The 18457-nt window shown below is 44.1% G+C and overlaps 1 protein-coding gene across 4 annotated transcripts in view; it reads left to right on the top strand.

Annotated features, from left to right (window-relative positions):
* LOC137327844 (potassium voltage-gated channel subfamily KQT member 1) overlaps positions 1 to 15483 on the top strand; it is a 699654-nt gene extending 684171 nt beyond the window's left edge. For all 4 annotated transcript variants that reach the window (XM_067993703.1, XM_067993699.1, XM_067993701.1 and 1 more), the window contains one exon: positions 12055 to 15483. In XM_067993703.1, the coding sequence (XP_067849804.1) occupies positions 12055 to 12255 (201 nt within the window). In that variant the 3' untranslated portion in view covers positions 12256 to 15483. The remainder of the gene's footprint in view (positions 1 to 12054) is intronic.
* Positions 15484 to 18457: the final 2974 nt, after the last annotated feature.

Raw genomic sequence — 18457 nt, 5'->3', positions numbered from 1 at the left:
TAATGGAATGTTGGCCTTTATATCTAGAGGACTAGAGTACAAGGGGGCAGAAGTTATGCTGCAGCTATACAAAACCCTGGTTAGACCGCACCTGGAGTACTGTGAGCAGTTCTGGGCACCGCACCTTTGGAAGGACATATTGGCCTTGGAGGGAGTGCAGCGTAAGTTTACTAGAATGATACCCGGACTTCAAGAGTTAAGTTACGAGGAGAGATTACACAAATTGGGGCTGTATTCTCTAGAGTTTAGAAGGTTAAGGGGTGATCTGATCGAAGTTTATAAGATATTAAGGGGAACGGATAGGGTGGATAGAGAGAAACTATTTCCGCTGGTTGGGGATTTTAGGAGTAGGGGGCACAGTCTAAAAATTAGAGCCAGACCTTTTAGGAGCGAGATTAGAAAACATTTCTACACACAAAGGGTGGTAGAAGTTTGGAACTCTCTTCCGCAAACGGCAATTGATACTAGCTCAATTGCTAAATTTAAATCTGAGATGGATAGCTTTTTGGCAACCAAAGGTATTAAGGGATATGGGCCAAAGGCAGGTATATGGAGTTAGATCACAGATCAGCCATGATCTTATCAAATGGCGGAGCAGGCACGAGGGGCTGAATGGCCTACTCCTGTTCCTCTGTTCCTATGTTCAATGATTTATGTACATGTACCTCCACATCTGTCTGTTCCTGTACCCCTTTTAGAATTGTGCCCTCTAGTTTATATTGCCTCTCCTCATTCTTCCTACTGAAATGTATCACCTCACATTTTTCTGCGTTAAATTTCATCTGCCACATGTCCTCCTATGCCACCAACTTGTCTATATCCTCTTGAAGTCTATCACTATCCTCCTCACTGTTCACTACACTTCCAAGTTTTGTGTCATCCACAAATTTGGAAATTGTGCCCTGTACACCCAAGTCCAAGTCATTAATATATATCAAGAAAAGCAGTGGTTTCAATTACTGACCCCTGGGGAACACCAATGTACACCTCCCTCCAGTCCAAAAAACAACCGTTCACCATTACTTGATTATCCTTGATTATCTTGGCTGTGATATCTTAGATCACTCTCGTGGTTGAATTCCAGCTCTCCATATCCTCATTAGTGTCTATCCTTGCCTTGAGATCCAAGTAAGCTTTTGACAGCACACCTGAGGAAAACAAACTGCAATCCCTATTTGGTATTTGTTGTTAGTTTTATCTCCAATAAGATTCAGCTTTGGTCTTTGAAAGCGGTAGGGCAGCACATCAGACCTTGTTTCAAGTTTGAAATATCAAGCAAATTTATTAAACAATGCACAAGCAAATGAAATTAATAGCGATATAACATAGTTATATATTTATAGTAGAAAGTCTTTTAGCTAGCTCCTTGAATAGACAAAATAACAAAAGAATCACAATCTAATACTAATCTATTCTTGTATAGATACCATTTATAGAAGTCCTTTTCTTTCAGATAATCTTTTCTGACTATGGGAGTTAACTGGTCCACTTTATCTTTTCCTATGAAGTTTCCAATTGGTTCAAAAGTTTCTGAAATCTCAACTTATTGAACAGAACCAACACTTACATTACCCTTTCCCCAGTACCATGGCTTGTTTGGATTTTTTCAGGGACAATTGGATTCAAAATAATTGGCCGTCATGGATTTAACTGAACAAGTCACACCGTCTGTGTTTGTTCAAAGACAGCCTAGTTCCTCCCCTTAAGCCTACAGTTCAAAAGCCAGTTTGAGCCGGCCTCATAATATATGTATCAAAATAAGCATGGGACAGAGATCTGAACTGCAGTTGTTTCTTTTTAAAAACTGTTTATGTACGGTAACTGGATTCATAGGGACAGCCGCTAACCAAAACTGGACTAAAATACATCATTTTTGTCCCACAAAGGCAGTTTATCCCAGAAAAAAAAGTCAAGAGCCAAAGTGAGTAAAACTGACATGGATTAAAAGGGAAGTCTTGGAAGGCGAAGGTTGTATGAAATTGTAAATGTATAGGGAAGGAACAGGAAAAAGAGAAGTTTAAAATCAAGCAGAGGAATGCCAAGAAACTGATAAGAGATGCAAAGAGGGAACATGAGAGGGATATATAGCGGAAAATATGAAAGAGAATAACAAAGCTTTCTTTCAGCGTTTCAGGAGCTAGAGAAGGCAGAGGAGGGACATTGGACCATTTTCAAAAGGCTATGGGAAAGTGATGTCTGAGGACAGGGAAGTGGCAGATTTACCAAGTCACTATTGTTTGACCGATTTTACCACTGAAAGGTAAAGAGAGTAAAGAGATGCCATAGTTCAGAGAGTGGCGTAAGGGAGAAAGCAGATGGAAACCCTGAGAATCGCAATTGAAAGCATAATCATTTATATAGCACTTTTCAGTCAAAGGAGGAGCTGTGATACTTGTTCCTTTCTTCAATGAGGCCACCTCCTTCAGTCCTCTGTTCAGTTTCGGACTCTGCATTACAGGGAAGATGAGACTTTACTCTCTGGAGACAAGGTGAAAGAGGAGAGGGAAGGGACGGAGGGCTTAATCGAGGACATTAACATGTTTATGGGTATGGAAATTTAGGTGATATTTTTTAGTGAGAGGGTGAAGAATTGTGAAACAGATTACCAGTAGGGGTCGGAACAGAAAACAATGGCAGTTTTGTTAAAAACAGAATTTCCAGTTCCTAACGTTTTGGATGGGAGAAAACTAAGTAGATACAGGGCTGAGTTCTAGAATCGTGGTAAGGAAACTGATGTGAGGTTTGAAAGAGTGGGTTAGATGACCGGATGGTCCTCTGCCCAAAACATCACTCTATTACTATACTGTACAGTAACTAAAGATCGTTTCCTTTTTGTGAGAAAAGTACCTCCACTTTATTCTCCTATTTTTTTTTGCACTCATTTCCCCAGACCATGCTCCTCCAGTGGGTGACAGGGCAGATAAGTGACCAGTTCCCAGCCCTCCATCAATGTGGTGTACAGTAGCAGCTTCTGTTTTCTTACCATGGAATTTCAGTACAATCGCGGCACCTCAGCAGCAAGACACCCTTTTTGTTGTTTCTTTTTTCCAATGTTATCCCCTCCTCAAGGTGCTGAGTGTCCACAAGCAACGCCTGCTCTCCAGCACCTCTTCCCTTAGCAATACTTAACGTGTGGGACCTTCCTGGTCCACACTAGGCAGTGCCTTAATCAACTGAGACTTTGGGGGAGCCTATTTTGTAAATTGTAATGACAAACATATGGTGGCCGTTGGCATATGAAGGCTGATTTTACGAAAGGATGGAAAATCGTGGGGAGGATGCCAGCGATTTCCTGATATGAGCTCCAAATGGGCAAAGCTCCCCGCCAGTGGTGTCCAACCAGACAATCAACCGTATGGTTTTACGTGAACTTGATTGCATTCACCATGTTCAAAATGGGGAGTGGAGTGTACTAAAGTGACCCTCCTAACAACACAATGTCAATTATGAAAAGGAGCACTGCAATACTATCAAAAATGCTTGCAGCATGATCTATGACAGGAACAGGTTTAGTTAGTCAAATGGCTCAAATCAAATTCCTCTTTCTGCTATTTTAATGGAGAAAGGAGGGCTTTCATTTTATAATACCTGAGGACATCTCTCAGAAACATTTCAAAGTCTTTCATATACAATGAGTCGACAGTGCTATCAAGCGGCTCTTACTCACCAATAACCTGCTCACCGATGCTCAGTTTGGGTTCCGCCAGGACCACTCGGCTCCAGACCTCATTACAGCCTTGGTCCAAACATGGACAAAAGAGCTGAATTCCAGAGGTGAGGTGAGAGTGACTGCCCTTGACATCAAGGCAGTATTTGACCGAGTGTGGCACCAAGGAGCCCTAGTAAAATTGAAGTCAATGGGAATCAGGGGGAAAACTCTCCAGTGGCTGGAGTCATACCAAGCACAAAGGAAGATGGTAGTGGTTGTTGGAGGCCAATCATCTCAGCCCCAGGACATTGCTGCAGGAGTTCCTCAGGGCAGTGTCCTAGGCCCAACCATCTTCGGCTGCTTCATCAATGATCTTCCCTCCATCATAAGGTCAGAAATGGGGATGTTTGCTGATGATTGCACAGTGTTCAGTTCCATTCGCAACCCCTCAAATAATGAAGCAGTCTGAGCCCGCATGCAGCAAGACCTGGACAACATCCAGGCTTGGGCTGATAAGTGGCAAATAACATTCGCGCCAGACAAGTGCCAGGTAATGACCATCTCCAACAAGAAAGAGTCTAACCACCTCCCCTTGACATTCAACGGCATTACCATCGCCAAATCCCCCACCATCAACATCCTGGGGGTCACCATTGACCAGAAACTTAACTGGACCAGCCATATAAATACTGTGGCTACAAAAGCAGGTCAGAGGCTGGGTATTCTGCGGCGAGTGACTCACCTCCTGACTCCCCAAAGCCTTTCCACTATCTACAAGGCACAAGTCAGGAGTGTGATGGAATACTCTCCACTTGCCTGGATGAGTGCAGCTCCAACAACACTCAAGAAGCTCGACACCATCCAGGACAAAGCAGCCGCTTGATTGGGACCCCATCCACCACCCTAAACATTCACTCCCTCCACCACCGGCGCACTGTGGCTGCAGTGTGTACCATCCACAGGATGCACTGCAGCACCTCGCCAAGGCTTCTTTGGCAGCACATCCCAAACCCGCAACCTCTACCACCTAGAAGGACACGAGCAGCAGGCACATGGGAACAACACCACCTGCACGTTCCCCTCCAAGTCACACACCATCCCGACTTGGAAATATATCGCTGTTCCTTCATCATCGCTGGGTCAAAGTCCTGGAATTCCCTTCCTAAAAGCACTGTGGGAGAACCTTCACCACACGGACTGCAACAGTTCAAGAAGGCGGCTCACCACCACCTTCTCAAGGGCAATTAGGGATGGGCAATAAATGCTGCCCTCGCCAGCGACGCCCACATCCCATGAACGAATAAAAAAAAAGTTACTTTGACGTGCAGTGACCGTTGTTATATTTGGTAAATTCTGCAGCCATTTTATGCATCAAAAGATCCTACAAACAGCCACAAAGTGACCAGTTAAAGATGACCAGATAATCTATTTTTAGTGGTTTTGTTTGGCCAGGACATGGAGAGAATCCCTGTTCTTCTTCAAGTAGTGCCATGGAATATTTAATGTTCCGCTGGACAGTCTGATGGGGCCACCATTTAAGGTATCATCCAACAAGCGGCATCTCTAACATTGCAGCGCTCCCTCGGAACTGCCTTGGAGTGTCAGCCCAGATTATCTGCTTAAGTCCTAGAGTGGGGTTTGAGCTGACAACCTTCTGATTCAAAGAGGAGATGGCTATCAACTGAGCGAAGCTGGCACACCCATTTTAAATGGATTAGCATCTCATGCTAAGATAGCAAAGAGTGCAAGCGCATTAAACATTTGTGCCAATGATATCGCTCACAGTAATTTCCTGTTTCATGTTCTTCTATTCAGACTGCCCCACAATGCATGGCACAAAATGTAATGGCGCCATGTATGTCACCAAGCATTAAACTGAGGTGCACAGGGCTGAAGACGGCCCAGTTTGCAGTTTTACTGCAGTTAAATCCATACAGCAACAAAACAAATGACCACATTGTGATTTTTTTTTTTGTTGGCTCAGAGGCCAGCAGTTTAAAATAGTTACACAACAGTTTCGAACCCAGATCTCAGCAGATGATGGAGCCACGCTTGACTCAAAAGCATGGCACAATCAAGGTGTGAGTGAGATTGCCAGTTTGGCATCCACTTCGTTTTCTGTTGTGGACTCACATGCACCAGGAATTGGATGGAGAGTGCCCTCTCACAATTTTGTATTGCAAAGCAAGCTTTAACTCAGCGGTGCGACTGTTTTATTGGCGTTTTGCATTTGTTTGATCAGTTGGAGGTCTTAACTGTTGTGAAACAACGCCCTTTTCCCTACTGATTTAGTCAAATAGTGACTTCTGTACCTCTTAGTCACTGGCTTCAGATGGGCAGACACCTGGCAGGAGGCTGATGGGTCAAAAAAATCGAAAGGAGACTTAATAACTTTATATTAAAAAAAGCCTGACTCATATGAATGCTTAACACGTTTGTGTCAAATTCCTTTCTGTGCTATTTTAATGGTGATGTGGAGATGCCGGTGATGGACTGGGGTTGACAATTGTAAACAATTTTACAACACCAAGTTATAGTCCAACAATTTTATTTTAAATTCACAAGCTTTCGGAGGCTTCCTCCTTCGTCAGGTCGTTTTCACATCGTTCACCTGACGAAGGAGGAAGCCTCCGAAAGCTTGTGAATTTAAAATAAAATTGCTGGACTATAACTTGGTGTTGTAAAATTATTTTAATGGTGGCTTTAAGTATTTATTCTAAATGTGCTGATGCCTCCAATAAATAGCAGACAGAGGGATTGATGTGAACTTCTTACACATCTGTATGGTAGCATTATTCACAGTAATTCTCAGGCAGTAGAAAAAGAGAATAGTTCACTCCAGTTGCTAAGCTTTATTGCAGAAAGACTTGCATTTATATAACACCCTTTACCACCTGTTTTCAGTGATGTTGGATGAATATTGGCCTCCCCTTCAATTCTTCAAATAGTGCCATGGAATCTTTTATGTCCACCTGAGAGGGATGACGGGGCCTTGATTTAATGTCTCATCCAAAAGGCAGCACCTCTAACAGTGCAACACATCCTCAGTACTGCACTGGAGTATCAGCCTAGATTACATGCTCAAGTCCCTGGAGTGGGACTTGAACCCACAACCTTCTGATGCAGAAGCAAGAGTGGTACCACTGAGCCACGACTGACACCGTGGGATAGGGAAAAGAGGCGAAGACCTAGGGTAGCTAGTCCTCACCACTTCTTCTTTCTGTGACACTCCAGGAACTGGTATTAGGGACAGAAAAATCGGCCCCATTATGTCTATGTGCGCAGCATATCTGGAGTGTGCAAGTTAGTGTGCAATATACATCCAGTGTGAATAATGCGTATGTGTGAGTGTGGTAAGCGGATACCTTGTGTGCTGGTCTGGGTGGATAAAGAAATTACCAATAAGCATAAAAGCCAATAGCAGAAGGATCTGCACCTGTAATGTTTAAGCATTCTAGTGCAGTGACCTGCCGCACAGCACAGTCTACTGAAATGTGAGATGGGAATAAGGGAAGGTGCAGAGTCAGACTTGTGGGCACAGGAGGAATGTTTCTTTTCAGAGGTTCCTCCCATCGAAGCCCAAGCTCCGCCATTGATTACAATGGAGCCTCCACTCAGAGTAGGGAAAAGACCCAGCCTCCGAATCGGACTTTTACCAAAAAGTCCCGATGTAGTTTTAAACGTTTCCTGTGTGCTTTTCCTGTGTGCTGTTGAAAACTAAACTCAGCCTCAGAGAGTATGGAAATACTGCAATGGTAGTGCTATTTTGCTAAATAGTTAGTAAGTATTATTTGTTTCACAGCGAGTTATTATTCAGTTTTTGCTGTCAGCTGTGGCTCAGTTAGTAGCTGCCTCACCTCTGAGTCTGAATGTTGTGGGTTCAAGCCTTACTCCAGAGACTAAAGCACAAAATCTGGGCTGATACTCCAGTACGTCACTGAGGGAGTGCTGCACTATCAGAGGTGCTGTCTTTCATGAGACATCAACTGAGGCCCCGTGTTTCATCTCAGGTAGACATAAATGATCCCATGGCACTATTTTGAAGAACAGCAGGGGTGTTCTCCTCGGTGTCCTGGCCAATATTTGTCCCTCAACCAACATCACTGAAACAGACTATCTGTGTTTTCTACATTACAACAGTGATTACACGTCAGAAGTACTTTGTTGGCTGTAAAGCTCCTTGGGACCTCGAGTAAGGCACTATATAAATGTGTCTTTCTTCTCTCTTTTGTTCTTTTCCCCCAGTTGTTGCCTTTGCCTTCCTCTTCTGATGATGTTGACTTCATGTTGGGGTGGCATCCCACAGGGGCGGGGAGGGGGGTGGTCGAGAAAAGAGAGGGGTCACCCTCTGGTACCTTGCCCAAGTGGTCATTCTTCATTATTCAATGTGACAGTGAGTATTTACCGGCTATTTGACAATAGAGGGCATGGCAGCCTAATCCTGCCTTGCCCTCATCTGATGTCCACATGCGCACACTTCCAGCGGGATTCGCTGGAAGTCATTCAGATAAGGAGGGGGAAACTGCCCAGGGCTTCCCGCTCCTCAACGCGATGAGAAGTGGGAAGCCCTGGGCAGTTTCCCCCTCCTTATCTGAAAGTCACTGAAGCCAATTACAGCATTCCATAAGGGACAACCGCAGAACCAGAATTGGAAATAGGGGGAGAATAGCAGGACAAGAGTTGTGCCCACACGATAGGGCAAGTTTTATGAGTCTGCACTGCCAGTGGTGAGTCTCACCCATTGGCAGTCCATACTGGGAAATTACAGGCGGGAAGCCACAGGTAACTCCCCAACCCCCCCACCCCCACCCCCCATTCGATGGCCTGCAACGTGCATGACTTGTTAGCAGGATTCCCTGCCAGAAAGTCACAGATTCAGGGAGCCATCCCTAGCGTGCTCCAGTAAAATTAGGAGTCCCATTTTCACACAATTCCCATTACAGCATCAACGCAGAACATCAACATTAAACTGTTGACAGTATTATGGACTTCATACATGACAGCCTGCGTGTTCAAAAGAAAGCAGCAGGAATAGGGATTTGCACCTGGTCCCAGGCCCATTTTAGCTGGTAATTAAGCAGTTCACGAGCTTTCGCCTGCAGCAGAGGCAGAATGCTAATCCTGCTGGTACACCTGGCCAAACAATGCTGACTCTCACACCTCCAGCATTGTGAAATTCTCTGCCTATTGACTCTCTTGTTTGCATAAAGCCTATTTTCTATAAACAAAATAAATTACCTGGGCAGCTATGGGAGAAAAGACCGGGTCTTGGGAAAAATGTGTTTCCATCTGCAATTCATTTATACCCTGGGAAGATCAATAGAAAAGGGTTGGTTCCTTAGTAAGAGTGAAAGAAAAAAATACTTCCAAGTAGATCCATTGTAGTTTAATTTAACTGTTTAATGTAATACAACAACATCAACTTGCATTTATATAGCGCCTTTAACATAGTAAAACCTCTCAAGGCGTTTCAAAGACCAACTACACTACCATGGCCTCTACCTCATCCAATCCAAAAACTGCTAATAAAGGTGAGTTAACAACAACAACAACTTGAATTTATATAGCGCCTTTAAGGTGGTAAAACGTTCCAAGGCACTTCACAGGAGTGCTGTCAAACAAAATTTGGCGCTGGACCACATTGGAGATATTAGGACAGGTGACCAAAAGCTTGGTCAAAGAGGTAGGAAAGAGAGGTAGAGAGGCGCAGAGGGTTAGGGAGGGAATTCCAGAGCTTAGGGTCTAGGCAGCTGAAGGCAATGTAGAAATGCTTTTACACACTGTGGCCTAACAAGAGAACGCACTAAGTGGTTACGATGGAAGAGGGGAATGGACTAAATGGCTGCTATCAACTTATTATCCCACTCTGATACCTTCGACTCTGTGCTGGTGATAACGTGCTGCCTGATACATTGGCTGTTTCTGCCTGCCTTGGTCTAATGTCTTCAAATACTTCTGGTCCTATAGCATCAGCCACTGAGTAAAGACATAGCAGCTGCTTTCTTGGTGTAGTATCCTTTCCTCGGAGTCTCTGTGCCTCATTCTGTATCTGAACAGTATAACCTGGAGGATCTTTCTCTGGCTATATTTAGCTCTCCACATATAATACCGAGGCAGCTGCTCAGAGACTTCCATTCATGGGGGGATTCTTATCTGAGCTTCGCACTCCTGTAGATGGGTATCATTCTGAAGCGTTGCTTGCTTCTTCCGCCAAAGCAATGGCAATCTGACTGCATCACTGCATCGCTCCTTATCTGTAGCTCCTCAGACCTAAGAAGCCACAAAAGAATGAACTCACATTTATGTAGCACCTTCCACATCCGTAGGAACAAATCCCAAGGTGCTTCACAGCAAATGAAGCACTCTTAAAGAGTAATCACTGTCGTAATGTAGGCAAACATGACAATCAATTTGCTCACAGCAAGGACCCACTAACAACAATGAGATGAATGACCCACATAATCGGTTCAGTGGTGTTGGTTGAGGGATAAGTATTGGCTAGGATACCGGGGAGAACTCCCTTACTCTTCTTCAAATAGTGCCATGGGATCCTACATCCACCCAAGAAGGCAGAGGGGGCCTCAGTTTAACATCTCAACTGAAAAACGTACCTCTGACAGTGCAGCACTCCCTCAGTACCGCACTGAAGTGTCAGCCTAGATTTTGTGCTCAAGTCACTGTGCATTGTGAAGTCAATATTAATTTGGTGATGCCCAAATGTAGCTATTTGACTTTTGACCTTGTGAAGAGAAAGGCATTATATTGTTTTCACCAGGCAGTCATGATGCAAAATGGATCCTGAGAGGATTGCATGGAAGTAAGAAACATATAGAATGCTGTCAGAGCAGAAGTCTGAACTGTCCTGCTTAAAATGGAGAAGCCTCAATTTTAACCTAACCTGCCGGGCAGAATGTGCAAGTTCGAGTCAGACGCCCCTTTTACACCCCACCCAATTTCACGTTCCATTGAAGACAAGCCAGGAAAGTTGGGTTAAAATCAGGGCTAGAGAGTCAGAACGTTTCTTACCCAAAGGGGTTTGGCAGAGGTAGACACAATAGGGCAGATCTTCCTCTGGGCCTCCCTCACTAGGCACCCAACATACCTGAGGTGTGCTGCACCTGTCAGAGGAGAGCTGCACTCAGACCTCCTGGCCCAGGCCCTGTCCAGGCACACTTCCAGCATAGGCCCGATCCCTGGCTGGGCCTAATGTTGGAAAGCAGGATACAGGAGCTCAGAGGCAACCATGAGAGGCCTGCAGCTGTGCCTCTTGCTGCTGGGACTGGGGTCTTCTGGAGAGTGACCCAGAAGACCCTGGGACTGGGTCTACACTTACCTGCCTCTGATCGTAAGATTCGGGCTGCCCCCAGGATCCCCGCAGATTTTCCCGGTCCACGGGGTCCTGACAAAAGCCCTAATGCCAGGTTTCTTCAGGTGTCGCTCCCCAGGGCATCTAGTGGTCAGCTGAGGAGGAAAGTGAGGCAGGAGGCTGGGAACAACCCTTCTCATACTATTAGCATTGCAACATCTGCAGGGCCTCGATCTTAACTCAGGGTGGGATCGGTGCAAGGGGGGGCCGGGGCCAGCCACAAGCTCACATGCCGAGGCCCGTTGAGATTTTACCACCCGGGCCTCATTTCCATATATTCAAGATCGGACTCCCCTTTTTCCTCTTTGCTACACCTGAGAACTAAGTGTTCCCCAGGTGTCGTCGAGAGAAAATTGCCCCAAATCTCTCCTAACCAATGGGACTTTGCAGAGGTAGGTTCAAATCTCTCTCTCTCAACAAATGGGGATTTAGCAGCTGTAGATTTTTTAGCCAGTGGCAATTTGCAGAAGCAGGCTTAACCTCTCTTCACCAATTGGAATTACTCCTAGTGGATCCCAGACCAGAGACTTCAGCACATAATCCAGGCTGAGATTCCAGTGCAGTACTGAAGGAGTGCTGCAGTTGCAGGTGATATCCTTCGGATGAGACATTAAACGAAGGCCCAGCCTATCTTTTCAGGTGGACGTAAAAGACCCCATGGCACTAATTCAAAGAAGAGCAGGGGAGTTCTCCTGGTATCTTGGGCAATATTTATCTCTCAACCAACATCACTTAAAAAACAGATTATCTGTTCATTATCACATTGCTGTTTGTGGGATCTTGCTGTGCACAAATTGGCTGCCGTGTTTCCCTACACTACAACAGAAACTATACTTCATTGGCTGTAAAGTGCTTTGGGACATCCTGCGGTCATGAAAGGCGCTATAGAAATGCAAGATCTTTCTTTCTCTCCCTTTATGTAGCAAATACTGGGTGACGGCGATGTGTTTCAAAACCAGTTAACTGCAAACATGTTCTTTCCATTTCTGCATCTTTTGTCAAGTTCCCACTGAGTGATTGTGCTTCCTTTCTCCGGCAGGTTGTGCACATGGATCAGAAGTTAAATACCATCACAGATATGCTGCACCGTCTGGTTGCCAACCAGCAGGGACATCCGCAGCCTCAGGCTCAGCCCCAGGCACAGGAAACTGTTATACAGGCCATTGCGTCGACACACAGCCCCCTGCCCAGCTATGAGCAACTGACCGTGCATAGGAAAGACCAAGACAACGTGGCCTGATCTCTGATCATCTGCTGTTTCAAATTTAGTAGCGTATAAGAGATTGCAAGAGACCTCTTGGATATTGTAAAATAGGCCTCAAGGTTACGCACATAACTGGCTCAAGCCTCGGGGGCTGACAATTTACTGAAAAAGTGTATGACACTTGAAAGCAGCCACCCTTAGTCTGTCTATGTTTTCTCGGCCTAAGCATCCCTTCCAATTCCGGTTTGCGGATCTCACCGGTTTGGCGAAGAAAGAATTCTTCATACAATTCTGCCGAGCCTCAGACTGCTCCCAGCCACATTTCAAACTCTCCTCTGGTCGTTCGTTTAGGCAAAGCTGAAGACTGTCTGTAAAATAAGAGGAAAAGACCAATAGCAATGTTAAGACAAATTGTAATCCTTTTTAGAATAGACGTAATGTTTTAATTGCAAAAATCGAAACATTGTATGATCGAGGAAAGAGTCGTAAAGACTTGAAGCTCAGTGTCAGTGTGATGCGTGCACTCCTCCTCCCCGCCTTGTCAGTGGCAGCCTAAGATGTATTTAATTGTGAAAACTTCCCGTCTCTTCTCCATGTCCGTTCAGCTGTGCAGGTGTACCAACCACAAGGATGACACACGGGCAAAATCAATGTTGTCGATGGGTCAGTGTATATCATTGGCTTCCTAAAATCTTTTGTCGCAGTTCATTCCGGTTATGCTGGATTGGTGTTTGATTAGGACAATTTAGGGATGTGTGCATTTTCTCAAAAGCTACAGTGCTCCACACTTGGGTTCACTCAGGTTATTATATTTAGTTTCCCTTCCCCATTTTATTTTTGAATGTCTTCAGGCTAATGGGCCCGATATAGTCTGAGCCACACTACTCCTTTTAGCTGGGACGGCTGAGATGGCCCCGACTGTAGATTATTCCTCAGTCACTGTCAGTACAAACTTGGCGACTGATTGACAAGGGAGTCACTAGTTACTGGACAGCCCTAGGCCTGTTTGTTTTTTCCTCACCTCCCTTTCCAATGATCCACAGGGTTGGCAGTCCAACACTTTACGGCTGATAATATTTGGCTTCCCTCAACAGATAAAGTGAAGCATGGTTACGTCTTTCAACGATGTCACCTTGCATGATTTAAAGGAAAATCACTTGGGGGTAATTTTGACTTTGTGCGATGGTGTAAACGGATGATAGCACACACATGTGGAGGCTCAGTGAGATCAGGATCAGCTTGGTTGTGATGCACCCCATGGTCAAATTGCTTGTTCTGACTTAAAGCAAGATTCGCTGCTAGCTGCCCAGCGTAACTCCAGAGGAATGCAACGGAATATTCTTTGGGAGCCACTCCTCCAGTTCCGGCTTACCCTGGCACTTCTGGCAGAAGTCAAGCATGTAATAAGTCTACCCGAATTGGCGGGTGTATCATAATTAGATGCAAATGATAGGAATATGTCATACGATGCATTTCCCATCATTTATGCCTTTACGACACTGGGCGCCGGGGGCACGAGTGTGTTCCTGGCAACCATCGTTGCTATGGGCGACACGGGGGGGGGGAGTTGAAGATGTAAGCTTAAGGCGTTTTTACACCCAAAAAAAATTGGGGGAAAAAAATGTTTTCGTCTGCACCCAATCTGAGGACCCCCATCATTCTCCAGCCGCTGCCAAGCAGGCTCCGCATAGAGGCCGAGGTATCTGCCAAAATTATGTGAAGTAACCTGACCCCCCCCCCGTAAAATTGTCTGCGGTCAGTGCTGCATCATCATGGTGGATTTCACAAAAGTGAAAGATCCAGGCTCGTTCATGAAGAATAACCACTTGAGGCAAATGTGTAGAACTGGAACCCAGCAGGGTTTAGTGCCTTCAAGAGTGGTGGGGGGAGTAGTTGAGTAGTTGCTGGGGACAAAAATCCAGAGGACTGATTACTGTATACTTGTCACTTCTCAGACCTTATTAGTCCCAGTTATTTTCAATAGGAGCCACGCACTTCCTTGTCTGATGTCATTTCCTTTTTCTCCCGGTGGGACCCTGCAATATTCCTGCACGTAGCCACTTTATTATCTTGTTTGTCCTCCACCTGCCTGACGTATGCTTTGTTACCCCTTAGTTTTGTTTACTGACTGAAAATCCCAGCTGAAGGTTTTAATTATGCTGCAACGATTGAAATGAGTGTGTGAGTGCCATCGACCCACCCCTCCCACTGGCAGCAACAAAGGGAGAAGGACGCTTCATTTTTTAAAAAGGGCAATCTTCGAACAAAGTAGCCCTTAAAGTCAAATATGGGGCAGACTTGAATGAACCCTACGTTGTGTCGATTCACGCTGACTGTCGTTCTATGGGATGGGGGAGGGAGACACGTAATATGAAAAGGGAGCCTCTGTGTCAAATATAAATATAATTCAAAGGATCGGCCATGCAGGAAACTGATGATATTGTAAGAGGCTAGGAGAATTCAGTGAAGTCCAATACATCTCAAACATATAAGTGATGCCATGACGATTGCACAAAGCACTATACCTAATAGTTTTCTTTTTAAGGATGAAATCACTCGGTACCTGCCAGGGGTACAGTTACTGTGTAAAAAGATCTTTTTGCAATTGACCACTAGGAAAACCGACATGTCAATCAACACAATGAATGAAGAATCCTTTTATGTATATGTATAAAATATAGATTATATATAATAGATTTTCTACTGATATTTACAACCTGGGGTTTCTTGTAATTTTTATAAATTCTCCTTCTCAAATGAGGTTAATTCAGTTAAAGCCATTATTGTAATAACGTAGAGTGAGATGATAGATCCCTTTCCTCTCTTGCTTTCTCGTTCTCCTCTCTCTCTCTCCTTTATGTCTTCCCACTCTCCTCTCTATCTCTCCATTTTCATTTTCCCTCAATCCCCTTCTGACTCCTTCTGTCACCCTCCTTCTCCCTCTCTCTCTCTCTCCCCCCTCACAGTTTTCTTCCTCACTTCTCCCTTCTTTTTGTCTCTTACTCTTTCCTCTCTCTATCTCCCCCCTTTTCTTCCCCTCTTTCTGTTTCTTTCCTCTCTCCATGGTCTCTGTCTCTTCTCCCTCTCTCCCTCTCTCCCTCCCTATGTCTCCTTTCTCTTGCTCCTCTCCCTGTCTCTTTCCTCTATCCTCTCTCTCTATTCACCTCTTCTCTTTCCTTCTCTCTTCTCCTCCCCTTTCCTCTTTTCTCTTCTTTGGTTCTCTCACTGCCTTTCTGTGTTGAAATAAAGTAGGGTATGGTTACATTGATTTGTTAAGCTGTTTTATTTTTGCTTTCCTCATTTCAATCCAGTTTGAATGGGCTGCTCAGAAATATTCAAATGCAACCCTGAAACAAATCAGCTGGGACTCATGCTGTGATTTATAAGGTCAACTCAATTTTATAATGATACTTTCTTTTTTAACTCAAATGTTGTGTGTAAATTTGAAGACACCAGTTTGGTATCATGCCTCAATAAAACCAAAAATCTCAGATATGTGCAGCCCAGTTTTAAATGGTATTTTTCTCAACATGTTACATAAAATCAAATGAAACTGTCTTCTTAGCTGGGGCTGTCACAAACAATCCACTTATTTGACCGTTCTAACACATTCATTCCTTCACTGTTACACTGGTTTACTGACCATAGATAACTATTTTTATATTTAATTTGCAGGATTTACGAAATATTGTTAATCATAGTCATCTCCGAATTAAAGCCTGATTGCTTAAAAAACAAATAAAGGTCCCATTTAATTGCTTGATTCCAGTCGATCAGTCTTGGTCTCTATCTGTCTGTCTTCCTCCCTATGCCCATCTCTGCCTTTCTGTCATTGAAGTCAATGGAAAGTAAAATTGGACAGAGTGTAAAACAGGCACTCAATATGATCCTGTCAGTTTCCCAATTGGTGGGAAGATTAAAATTACCCCCAGAGTGTTACAGTGCTGACAATATATTACTCAGGATCACAGCGCATTCGCTATTGACCCTGAGATGAGCTTCCGACCACATATCCACTCCGTCACCAAGACCACCTACTTCCATCTCCGTAACATCGCCCGTCTCTGCCCCTGCCTCAGCTCATCTGCTGAAACCCTCATCCATGCCTTCCTTCCCTCTAGACTTGACCATTCCAATGCTCTCCTGGCCTGCCTCCCATCTTCCACTGTCCATAAACTTGAGCTCATCCAAAACTCCGCTGCCCGTATCCTAACTCGCACCAAGCCTTGTTCACCCATTGTCCATGTGCTCGCTGACCTACATTGGCTTCCGGTCCGGGAACGCCTCGATTTTAAAATTCTCATCCTTGTTTTCAAATCCCTTCATGGGCTCGCCTCTCCCTATCTCTGTAACCTCCTCCAGCCCTGCAACCATCCGAGATCGCTGCATTCCTCTTGCGCATCCCTGATTTTAATCGCTCCACCATTGACGGCCTTGCCTTCAGCTGCCTAGGCCATAAGCTCTGGAATTCTCTTCCTAACCCTCTCCGCCCTCTACCTCTCTTTTCTCCTTTAAGATGCTCCTTAAAACCTACCTCTTCGATCAATCTTTTAGTCACCTGTCCTAATATCTCCTTCTGTGGCTCTGTGTCAAATTTTGTTTGACAATCGCTCCTGTGAAGCACCTTGGGACATTTTACTACGTTAAAGGCGCTATATAAATGCAAGTCATTTCATTATTCAGAGTAATTGCACTGTACTCATTATCACAGCACAAATACTGCATCACTCAGGGTCACAATACAAGTTCAGTATTACTCAGTGTCACAGCACAAATACCTTATCACTCACTGTCACAGTACAAACACTATTACTTAGTGTTGCAGTATAAGCACAATTACTCAGTGTCACAGTATAAGCACTATTACTCAGTGTCACAGTATAAGCACTATTACTCAGTGTCACAGTATAAGCACTATTACTCAATGTCACAGTACAAACATTATTACTCAGTGTCACAGTACAAACACTATTACTCAGTGTCACAGTATAAGGACTATTACTCAATGTCACAGTATAAGCACTATTACTCAATGTCACAGTACAAACATTATTACTCAGTGTCACAGTACAAACACTATTACTCAGTATCACAGTATAAGCACTATTACTCAATGTCACAATACAAATACTATTATTCAGTATCGCAGTACAAACACTATTACTCAGTGTTGCAGTATAAGCACTATTACTCAATGTCACAGTACAAACATTATTACTCAGTGTCACAGTACAAACACTATTACTCAGTGTCACAGTATAAGCACTATTACTCAGTGTCGCAGCACAAATACTGTTACTCAGTGTCACAATACAAACACTATTATTCATTATCACAGTACAAACTCTATTACTCAGTGTCGCAGTACGAATTCTATTACTCATTATCACAGTACAAATACTATTACTCAATATCATCATACAAGCACTGTTACTCAATGTTGCAGCATAAATACTATTACTCAGTGTCACAGTACAAACACTATTACTCAGTGTCGTAATACAAATACTATTACTCAGCATCGCAGTACAAACACTATTACTCACTGTCACAGTCCATATACTGTGTTATTCAGTGTCACAGTAAAAACATTATTAGTCAGTGTCACGGTACAAATACTATGTTGCTCAGTGTCACAGTATAAATGCAGCATTTGTACTATCACATTGAGTAACACAAAATTTGCACTGCCACACTGAGTTATACAGTATTTGTACTGTGGCACTGAGTAATAGTATTTGTACTGTGACATTGAGTAATAGAGTTTGTACTGCGACACTAAGTAATGCAGTGTCCGTGCTGTGTTACTGAGTTACACGGTAAACAGTACTACCGCACTGACTGACATAGGTTGGCCACAAACTCCCCACTGAGGCACTTACTTAGCATTAATGTCCGTGCAGCCACAGTCACTGTTGCAGTCACTTGTGCATATTGTTGAGTTGTTCCCCTTTCCTCCAAAAAATTTAATTTCAATACATCAAACATGTATCACTACATGGTGAGAATTTGCTGCGAATCACTGAATGAGACATGGTTTAATAGTAGTGCTTTGCAGTGAAATACTGATCCTCTTTTATCAAAAGCATCATTCATTGCCATTCAATACATTAGCTGTCTACTTTGAAAGCGTAAAGGTATCAAATCTATGCTTCTGTTTATCAGGATAGTATTTCTTGCATTTTCCTATCCAACATACATTCTCTTCTCCCTCCGCCCTCCCCCCCCGCCCGCACTC

The sequence above is a fragment of the Heptranchias perlo genome, chromosome 12 (assembly GCF_035084215.1).
Source record: "Heptranchias perlo isolate sHepPer1 chromosome 12, sHepPer1.hap1, whole genome shotgun sequence".
Lineage (NCBI taxonomy): Eukaryota > Metazoa > Chordata > Chondrichthyes > Hexanchiformes > Hexanchidae > Heptranchias > Heptranchias perlo.
The sequence above is the reverse complement of the archived record's forward strand: the minus strand, read 5'-3'. Positions and strand labels throughout refer to the sequence as shown.